Below are 10971 nucleotides of genomic sequence, written 5' to 3' on the forward strand. Positions count from 1 at the left end.
GTTTTTCCAGACCTCAACAGTCACAAATTGCAAAGGTGTCTGTGTCTGCATGTCCATGAGCAAGCAGGACAGTTGTTGTTCCAGAGCACATATTGCAGCAGGGCTATGGACTAGGGAAATTGCTAGCTGTCCTATAAGCTTTTATGATTAGTTATTGGGGGGAAAAAAGCGCCATAATCTCCAACTCAGGAAGGATATTTTGTTACTATTCATTGTTCTTCCTTTTCATGCTCTAAACATTAGGCCTTATGAGTTAAGGTATATTTTTCTTAATTTAAACCTAATTAATGGAAAGAAACTTCCTACAGAACTTTCTGCATTTCCATCTAGAACAAGACTCTTGTTCTAGAAAGCACTTGTCTTGCATGTTAATTCATTCCACATCCAAGTGTATCTTGTTTGATGGCCTCCTGTGTTACAAGCTTTGAACTTTCTTCTACTTGAGTCCTTTTGTGTGCTTTGCACCTGACTTCGGAGTTTGTTGAGGACTGTGCTTGTGTAAAGAAATGCTTTTCCATTTCTCTTGCACAAATCATGTTTGGATTGTCTTAATGAGCAGCTCAGAAAAGTCAGCTGATCTTCCTGGATTCTCAGAAAACAGCATTTCTTCACTATAAGAGTCGCCTGCAAGTGGTCCGAGAGCTGAAGAAGGCCTGTGAGAGCCTGCAGGGTTGGTATTGTAGTGCATATGACTTTATCCTGCATGAGTAACTGTGGTAATCTTTTCCTTTGTGGTTTCCTTCTGCTCTGGTGGAGCAGCTCCAATGGCATCTACAACAGTAGAATAGCACTCTTCTCACAACATACACAATCATACTTGGAGTGTGATTGTTTTACCTTGCTTACACCGTATTTTCAGCGCTGTCTTCTGTTAAGCTTTCTTTGGATCAAAATGCACCTGAAAGCTTTTCAAAATGACACAGCATTGTCTCCATGGTGCCATCTTGGCTGGGTGAGACAGTGCTCAGCATGTCCTTTGAGTTGAGTACCTGTAGGTGTGTTCACCTGCCAGCTCACACAGGCTCAGGGAATTTTTCTGAGGCAGAATTCTTTGTCCTAGTCCAGATCTGCTGCACTGGGATTGTCATCTCTTTATGCTTTTCAATATCACCATCCCCACCTAAGACAGAGAAGCAGTTTTCTTTTCACAATTGCTGTTTCTTTCTGTGTGCCGGCTGAGTGGGATCGAGAGCTATAATGGTCCGTAACACCAGCAGGTAGATGAATTTGCCCAGCAAACTACATGGGTCACCCAGAGAGAAAGCTTGAAATAACTTTTCTATACTGTGACAGTTGTTATCTACCATTTTTTGCAGATTATGAAATGCCAAATTGCCCAGAATTGGAGCTTTTCTCTGAAACCAGCAGTGTTGTGACATCCAGTGACATGAACAGCAAATATTCACACAGCAATTCAAGAATATCAGTGTAGGTATCTGCCTCCAGATTAGGTAGTGAGTGTTCTGGGATCAGCATTTGGGAGGCCAGCTTGCTCATGGTTAGCATACTTCTTGCAACTGGTGTGCCTTGAAGCTGCTTTAATTACGAGCATTTCGTACTGTGATGGTTTGATCCAGGCTTTCCCTGGTAACCAGATGTAACTAGGGAGGGGATAGAAACGAAAGCAAGACACCTAGTTATTTTAACTCTTCCTGGAAGGGAAAAAGCAGAAAATGCTAGAAGCCTCTAATGCAACAGGAACTGAGTGCCCAGCAGAGGAGCTGTGAACACAGACTCTGGGCAGGATCTGGCTCTGTGGGTGTTGGGCATGTTGCTAGAATAGCTGGCTGTAGAAAGCTTGACACACAATACAGGGAGAGCCTCTCAAACATTAACAGCTTGTGCGCATGACTTGTGTTCTTTGTCCCTGGTTTTGCACTTGGTGTGTGAGGGTTGCTGCTAACTCTCATACTGAAGTCTTTCCACAATGGGCATCTGCCTGGTTTTTGAGTGCTCTTAAGAATATGAGCTGAAGTGTGGGGTGGTGTGTGTTATAGATTGGTGTATCCTGTGGGACCAGTTCTGAATTCCCAGCTGAATTGTGGAAAAATAAAATTGTGAGAAAATTGTGGGCGTTTTAGGACACTTTTTTGTTGTGAACCAGATATAAAAAGAAAGAGAATGCAGCCTTAGTGTTCAGCATACCTGTGCCAGATTGTGCTGATCACTTGAAAACATCATGCAGCTAGGTCTGGCTTATGAATTAAGTTGGTTTCATGTGATGGTGGGTAAGAGCTGAGCAAGCTCTGGGGATAGCAAAAATTAAAATGTGTGTACAAAAGTGCAGACCCTGGCAGCAGTGTTTTAAGTGGAGCTCATCTTTGTCTGATAGTGTTTATTGCTTTGTGCATAGAGATGCTCCTGTTTTGTGCTTAGAGCCATGCTTTAACCTTGCTGAAACACAGAGCAGTCTTTTTTGTAGTAGAGAAACAGCCTGACTCCTGTCTGGTATTCCAGACCCCAGAGGATATTGGTTGAGTAGCACTGAAAACATGGTCACACTGCATAAGTTTACACACAGTCCTCTGTCACTGGAGAGAGTAAGGACTTGAGTAACAAGTTTCATGCACGCTGCCGATGTTCCTTCAGTCTTAACCCTGTTAACAGCTGATACTGTTGTGCAGACTGTAATTAAGCACACTCCTCCTCAGGCGATCCTCAAAGAACCGGCGCAAGGCTGAGCGTAAGAGATACAGCTTGAAGGAGGGGAGTCCTTTTGAAGATGTTGCCCTTTTGGAAGTCCTGGGAGAAAATGTTCGTGCTGTTGAGACTGTGAAGGGTAGGACATTTGGTGGTCTTAATCCACTCTGCAGCTTGTGAATACAGCTGAGGCAGTGTGCCCTCTCTTGTTTTTGTGTGTGCTGAGAGGAAAAGCTGTCCGGTCCTTACAACCATCTGTGTTGGAATTTGGTTAAGTTCATCTGCCTCTCTGGTTGGAGTAATATGTAATAATGTGTGAGCTTTCTGCATTTGAAATTTGAGAACAGAGAAGTGAGGCCTTGTCAGTGGTCCTACAGGTTTGTCATGCTTTTGTACTTGGGCACTGGCGGGGCTGGATAGGGACAGAAGCAGTTCTTGGTTGCTGCTCTCCTTCCTATGCACTGATAGCAAAGAAATATAGCTGTTTATTTAGCCTACCTGTGTTAATTGCTATTGCTTGTACTTCTGTTCCCCACTGCAGGAGATGCACACATCCTTCTGAAGCAGCTTGTGCTATTTGGTTATGATGAACAAGCTGGGACACTGCAGCAAGTCCTGGAAGAGGTTTTGCAGTTGATGGAGACCTCAATCCCAGAAATATGGACTCCAGACCTGCAGCAGAGCTCTGTCAACCTGGTCTGTGCTCATCCACAATGCCTATCACACCTGCTATACAATGCCAAGTGTTAGCACTATTTCATATTAGCCAGCAAAGACCCCAGAATCTTCCCTTGGCTTTCAAAAGCTGGTTTGGTTTATTTTTATGTACAGGTTCAGTAGACATTCAGTGGCAGTACCTGCCAAGTCAGGACACTCTGGATGTGTACAACAGGTATAGCCTACTGTGTCCCTTCCACTGAATGCCACATTGGACATCCTGATGCTTGTGTTACCTTGTCCTAGTGGTGACTTCTTTTTGTAAGCTCTATCTTAAGCCATTTGTAGAACATAAGAACACTGTTTTCTCTTTTAGGCCTAATAGTAGAAGTGTTAGCATAGTTTTTTTGTACTAGGGTAGTGGTTCTCTAGCCTGGTGGTGTGAAGTGAAAAGCTTAGTCAGTTTAGTCTGAACCAGTATATCATAAGGAGTATATTGCAAAAAGAAGGCTTATGTCAGGTTTCCAAGCTTCAGTTTAATGCAGAATAAGGAAATCACTAGAACTGTAGTTAGCTCCTTTCCAGAGTAAAAGTCTTTATTTTTAAAAAGTGGTTTCTGAGCATTCATGGTGAACATAAGATGTTCCCCGGTATCTTCTCCCAAACTGCTAATTAGCAGGACTTGTAAGGACGCTCTTCTGTGTGACAGGGAACTGAGACTCCCAAAAGAATGTTAAATGTTAATGGTGCTGTAATGAAATTAGTACAAACAAATCACATTTACAGAGCTGTGAAGAAGTAAGTGTTGGGATAAGGGTTCTGTGTCCTGCAAAGCTGTGTGAAAGCAGTTTTTCTGCCTCTCTTGTTAACTTTTCTGGGACATTACTGGACTTGATCACACATTCCTGTCCACTCTGTGCTTGAGCTCTCCTTCAGGCAGCTGCTTCTGCCTTTGGACACCAAGAGCAGAGCTTCTTTTGAGGGTATGTCTGCCCTCAGCATTGCTTTGTTCAGGTTGAAACATGGCTGTTGCTTCTTACTGCAGGTCCTGGGACCCAATTCAACTGCAAACAGCATTACGGCTGCGTACCAGCAGAAAAGGATGATGCCTCCTGTTGTTCAAGGTTAGTTGAGTCTCCAATTTAGGTGTGGATATGAAATGTCAGTGAGGGTAGCAGGCTTTGAGGCTCTCCAAACATTGCTACTTGCCAACAGTTGTACCAGTTATTCAGCTTGTAGGAGTTTCTTACTTTTCTTTATGGTGTACCATTCTGCCTCCTAGCAAGTGTACAGCCTTCTTATAAAGGTTTATCTACTCTGAATTCCTGTACTAAAACTGTCTCAGTTGTGCTCCTGGCTTCCTTTGTGTGTCATGTCAGTCTCTTGCAAGGGAATTGAAAAATCTGATTTCTTAAGGAATGTATTAAATAATTCTTGTCTGCTGAATTTTTCTGTCTGGCTTTGGCAGTCAGGGCAGGTTACAGTCTGTTGTGTTACTTTGCCATCTTGGAATCCTTGAGCAGCTGATGCCAACCTAGGGCTGAGAGACCTTGGAAGGGCTGGTCCCAACTTCCCTGTCTTCCCTCTTCCCATTAGTTCCTCAGTTTCTTCCCCTATTAGTCCCGGAATTGACTGGGGAAATCCTCTAATGAACCCTCTAGATGTGACCTGCCTATTGCCAGTTGACAGGGCTGGCTCCAGGAAAAGCCTTGTGCCTTCTATTAACAGCTGGCTGTTGTGTATGATTGCCCAGTGACAGGTGAATGAATGAATTTCTGCTTTGTGCTAGTGATTGTTGCATGCTCTTTCTGATCCATAACAATAATTGAGAGGAGACTTGATGTACTGCAGAGATTTTCTTGTGTAAGCAGGTCTGCTAGGGATACTCCTCTGTACAGGCTGGTGATCAGTCACTAAAGGGAATGACAGATGTCAAGAGATTTCTCAGCATCCTTTGATGTAAAGAAAAGTGAACTAAGTAGTTGATAACTTGAAAAAACTATATTGCTGTTACCCCCTGTTCTGACACTTGTTCTATTTTCCTTTCAGGTGCAGAATTAATTACTCCACCAAAATTCAATAAAAATCTGCAGTGGAAACTGCATCTTCTGCAGTAACTAAAAGCTAAGGTATCCCTGTGGACTCTGAACTGTACCTTTTCATATAATTTCATTATATCTTTACAGAAACTGTTGTTGTCCTGGTGTTTCTGATACGCTGTTCTTACAGCTGTGCAAATGAAGGGTCCCTCCACCTGATGCAGCTGTGACTATGAGCTTTATGGTGTCACACTCATGGGGGCAACCACTCACATCCCACTGCAGAGGTGGCTTGTGAGGCTGGGAAGCAGAAGGGTGTGTAGCTCTGAATGCTGCTGGCTGACACCAGCATCTCCTACCACTGTTCCCTCCCTTCTGGATGAAGCAATCCCACCAGTATTGGATGGGCTATTTTCTCTGCCATCGCACTCTCCCATGGATAGTACCTACAGTGATGACAGGCCACATTTTAAGCACTTCAGCCTGCTTTAGGTCTCACCAGTAAGTCTGTACCAGTAGCAAATTGTTGTAGTTGCTAAACAAATTAATTGTTTTATCTGCTGAAGTTGGATGTTGCTAATACCAGTTTTTCAAGTACTGCTTTGTTACATCAGAGTGAACTCTGCAGTGACAACAGCCATTGCTGTACTGAAACTGTGCCCATTCACACCAGGGAGATCTTGGCCAGAGGAAGACATGAATAAAAGCAGGGTAGAGAGTGTCAGTGTCATGCTCTGCTGGGCAACACCACCTGATAATTATCTGATTATTTGACTTTAAAGATAGACTAATGCTGCTATATGGCACTGATAGATCAACAGCTGCCCTCTGATAATGCTGTGCACTATTGCAGAACTGTGTCATTTGGTAACTGATCTCATACCTGAGAATTAAGTTTCATCCCAGAATACTTCTGCATTATGATGCAAGAAGTAAAAGCAGCAGTTCTAGGAGCAGAGGAAGAGGGCAAGGCTGGAAACCCTTTCAGTGGAAGCAGCCCCCTCAGAGTTAATTCTGTTCTGGCAGCTGCTGTGTTCAATTCAGGCTATTTCAGTTCAGTGCTGTGAAAAAATGCCAGCAAAAACAAGGCACTTCTTACCTGTTGGAGGTATTCAATGACACAGCAGTGAGCTGTGTTCTTACTGCATGGTATTAGCATGTCCAGTGCTGCAGACCATTGTTTTTGTGCCTCATACAAGGATGGCCATTTGGTCTTGCGTTGTGTGTGTTGGCTTGGGCTTGTTAGAGTGGAGAGGTAAGCAGTCCTTTTTCAGTGTGAAGCATCAGAATGCCTCTTGTTTCCAGCTGTTTCTGAGTTATGTGGCCTGTTCTGGGTGGTGTTTGTCAAGTGGTGTGACTACACTGGAAAGAGATTCTCCAAGAGTAAAACTTTTGAGATGGCGAAACACGTTAAAGACCTTACAGGGTAGGACTGTTGTACTGGATCTGGATCTTCAAAAGAGTAGCATAGCACAGTTCAGGATGAAATAAAGGAACCATTTGTCAGGTCTGGCAAAAGGGGTCATGGGGGAGTCTGTCGGCCTCTATAGAGGGCTCTGACCCTGCAATTGAAATGTGACACCAACTTTGGTAATTCCTGCATTCCTAAACCTGATGCCAGGAACTGCTATGGTCTCCCACAACACTACCTATTGCCTAGAACCAGATTCCCTCTTTAAAGAACACAAGGTGAAATTGCTGCTGGCTTACTGAGAATTCATGCTTATGCCTAAGTACAGCTATGAGTTCTTCTGCTTTTCCATCATGGTGATGATCAAAGGTGCCTTGGTCTTAGGCACACTTTCTTGTTCTCCCATCAAGGCAAAGCCCCTTTAAATCTGTCATCTAGGTGCAAGACCAGTCTTTTAAATCATTTATCACTGAACTCCATTGTCTTCCCCTAAGCTCTCCTTCATGGGTGAACTTCAACTAAGGAGCAGTACAGCTGGAAGCAGCACCTAGTGTGCATGAGCCTCCAGGAGGGATGTCCTGCCTCCTGCTTTCTAGTTCTGTATTTGCTGAACCTTAGCTTCTTAGCAGCAGCAGCTGGGAGTCTGCTTTCCCTTGATTTCTGCTGGGGTGTTCTTTTGCTTTCTTAGTGATGCACATAATCTTGAAATATGTTTTGCCTTAATTACGGTCTTTACAAACATGTTAAATGTACTCTTCTGAGTTCTGTGGAAGTTCCTACAAACAAATGGAGCTATCAGGAATTAACACAGAAATATGGAGTTAACTTTAAAAACATCCTGAACTCCGAGCAAATTTGGCTGTATGGAAGCCTGATTCTCTTGTTAGAGTAGAAATTTGTCACCTGTCTGCTGATTAGCTTCATTAAATACAAAACACAAAAGAAAAAAAACCAATGTCTAGTCAAGTACATTAAGAACTTTCACAAACACAGGTTCACAAATACTGCAGTTTATTAGAGCAACAGATTTTAGGTTCTTGTTAGATTGCCAGTAATAAATGCACTGGCCTGCAAAGTAATGTGTCTAGTGCTATGTGCAACTGTTCCTGGGTATCCTCCAATGCAGTTGGAGGCACAGATCTTACCAAAAAAGGCATCTCTGCTTTGGGGTGGAGAGAGGAGCAAGCCTGTGAACTTGTCTGCAAGGGGGAATCCTTTGCCTTGTAGGATTTTGAGGGATACTTCATATTTTTGGAGAGAAGTGGAGATGTTACTGCCATCATAAAGGCGGGGGTATGTACATTAGGGCTATAAAGAGTTACAAAGAGAACAATGACAAAGGCTGTGGTGTTTACACAGGGGTGAAACAAAACCATTGCACCACTCCCTTTTCCATCTGGATGGTGGCAGTGGTAAGAGTGATCTGGCCTCTTCCTGATTACCTGTCCCCTCCATTAGCCTGCCATCCTGCCCATGTTAATCTTTTTCCACGTATCTCATAGCACATCTCATGGAAATCCCTTCACCACATACCCCTTGGCTGTAGGCTTCATTCCTTTAAAAGTATCCCAAAATGTAATACAGCCAGGAGTGGAAGGGAAGTGCTTTTGAGTTGATTCAGGTACCCTTTGTCGTCTCTGGTCCTACTAAGGCATCCACTGTCTTCCTCAGAAGCACTTCTGTGAAGATGTAGGAATGACCATGTTCCCTATATTCACTCCTTGAAACCCAGAGCTCCTGGAAAGAGTGGAGTGAAGCTAGAAGAGACCCACCAATCCAGACAGATGACTATGAGGGGACCATGGCTGTGATGAGGCTGCCACTGGAGCAACTTTTTGTCCAGTTCTGTCTGGAAGCAGTTGGTAAAGCCTCCCTGTGTTGCTCCTGCACAGCACGATATTCCCCACCATTTTTTGTTGACATCAGCTTCATGTTTTTTAAGACAGGTGTCAGTTGCAGAAGCCCTTGCTCCTGTGAGCCAAGTAAGGCTGGCTTGAATAGTGCTTCAGCACAAAGGAATTCCCTTGTCCACAGCAACAAGGTGTCCATCCTGCAGATTATAATCCACATTTGTTGCTTCTGAACAGGTGAACTCCTGCATAAGGTTCAGGGAACTGTAACAGCACTTCTTTTTTGAGATCTTGTATGATATGTAGCTGTTGTTCTCTGAACATATTTCCACTCATTTAGTAATTTCATGTGGTAACATGATTTCCAAGCTAGCATACTCGCAGTGATGCTACGAATAACATAACCTTCATGGGAGCCACATGCCAAGTTGCCATGGCTCCTCTCCACGGCAAGAGTTGTTTTTCCATAAAAATACATGGATAAATGGGAGTGGTAGGCAACGTGGACAGCTGAAATTCTTGCAACTCTTTCCTTGTCAGTGACTGAACACAGGGGGGGCAGTGACACCAGAACAGCATGGTGTGGCCCTCTAGCTGAATATTCATCTCCATTTGGAAAATATGCTCCAAAGTAACTTGGGCAGAGTTTCAGTCTACCAATCTGCCATGTCTTACTGGGTTGATGAGTATTAAGGTTATGCTCCTACTCTGAAGCTCTCTTCCAACAAAGATGTCTCTTTGGTTGCTCCCAGTCTCTTGTATGGGCTTACCAGCTGTACATGAGAGGATTTAGGAAGACCACAGATCCCTTCAAAGCCACACTTGCAGTAACCTTTGGCCTTGAAACTGCCCTTAGTCACAGACTTGTGGCTTCAACTGCATTTAACTGTGAATCACTGGGGCTTTTCCCTGACCTGTCTGCCATGAGGAAGATCACAGTTCTCTAGCATTTCCAACTGGTCTGGGTCCAGAATAGTTCCTGTTGCAAAGTATCAACACTACTTCATCTCTGGGGCCAGTTGAAGCCCTAGTTTGTGTTGAGTGAATCCGCAGACTGGCTATGCTTTTGTCATTATTTCTTACTCTCCTAAGTTACGCTTTTGCTGACATTATTAATAATATGCCTTAATTTACAAAGCAAAAGTGTGACTGGCATTTGAAATTAGGCCAGAGCCAACCCTTCACCCTTAGGGTGTACCCCATTCTGGTGAAAGATGAATGGTTTAAGAAAAGATCTTGTGGGGTGAATCAGAAGAGAAAAATAAATATTCTCAAGACTCAGGAAAGTGGGAAACAGCAAAGTCTTGCAGAATAGTTTCAAAACAAGTAAAGAGGTGAGAAAGATCTTGAACCAGATACTGGTTACTGCATTTGGCAATGTGGAGTTGCCAGTAAGTTTTACTGAAGTTAGCTAAATCGGCTAAAAATGTGTCCTTTAAATGAACTTAGCCCATTATAACATGAAAACCACACCTCTCAAGCTTAGGTTACCTACCTCCAAGTGAAGATCCCTACCTACAGAACATGCACAATAAATTTGAAATGCTTTATACCTTTAAATTGAAGCAAGCAAAAGATTGTCCAAGAGCTATTGAGTAGGCATGTATGTAGAAATTGGGTAATTTCTGACTTGGGTATTTTGAAAATATAAACATGCTGCTTGGCTGTAACTGGCTGTGCTGGCTCTGTGGATTCACCACCCAGCACCCATCTCTGCGCCAGCATGAGATAAACTTGGCTCCTTGCACACCATATGAAAGAACCCATTTCTGGGGACAATTCCATGACAGGAACATCTTTGCTCTTTTCCAGTGGCAACAAGTTACTATTTGCCCATTTGGAGTGTGTGTAGCAACATAGAGCTGCACAGGGGGCAGAGGCACAACCTCTTCCCACAGCATGTTATCAAAAGTTAGGAGCAGCATTTTTCTTGTGTAGCAAAACATCTGTGTGCTGTTTTACTGAAAGTCATTTCACCCAGAGGGCATCTTATTTAAAAAGTCAAAGCTGGGCTTCGGATAAAATTGAACTGTACACACCAGTTCTGGACCCAGAAACAGATTTTTGTTAGTACTGCTCTGCTGCTTCTCTGGAAGTTCACATCTTGAAAACTATCAAATGATTAGAGGTTTACCAAAATCCTGATGTGGAGAAACAGGGCAGGATTTAACAACACTATTTCTGCACCAAACACAACATACGTAGACCAGCAACTGCAAACCTTGATAGTTCATTACTCTGGGGAGCAGTAAAGCTGATCATTGCATATTATGCATATATTTTTACATATAAATGCTTAAATACAGCCTTGTACATAAAAGAGATTGTCTACCCCACTTAGAACCTGAGCAGTGGCTATCTTGGCACCCTGGTG

General features: G+C 43.4%; 1 protein-coding gene and 1 pseudogene across 1 annotated transcript in view; one reads left to right on the plus strand and one right to left on the minus strand.

Annotated features, from left to right (window-relative positions):
* ELP1 (elongator acetyltransferase complex subunit 1) overlaps positions 1-5487 on the plus strand; it is a 31884-nt gene extending 26397 nt beyond the window's left edge. Inside the window, exons 31-36 of the mRNA XM_071580298.1 lie at positions 560-670; positions 1317-1428; positions 2652-2779; positions 3182-3336; positions 4343-4421; positions 5347-5487. Of these exons, the coding sequence (XP_071436399.1) occupies positions 560-670; positions 1317-1428; positions 2652-2779; positions 3182-3336; positions 4343-4421; positions 5347-5414 (653 nt within the window). The 3' untranslated portion in view covers positions 5415-5487. The remainder of the gene's footprint in view (positions 1-559; positions 671-1316; positions 1429-2651; positions 2780-3181; positions 3337-4342; positions 4422-5346) is intronic.
* Positions 5488-8364: 2877 nt separating this feature from the next.
* LOC139685033 (actin-like protein 7A) lies at positions 8365-10308 on the minus strand (annotated as a pseudogene).
* Between the last annotated feature and the right edge of the window lie 663 nt (positions 10309-10971).

This window comes from Pithys albifrons, chromosome Z (assembly GCF_047495875.1).
Source record: "Pithys albifrons albifrons isolate INPA30051 chromosome Z, PitAlb_v1, whole genome shotgun sequence".
NCBI classification, from domain to species: Eukaryota; Metazoa; Chordata; class Aves; order Passeriformes; family Thamnophilidae; genus Pithys; species Pithys albifrons.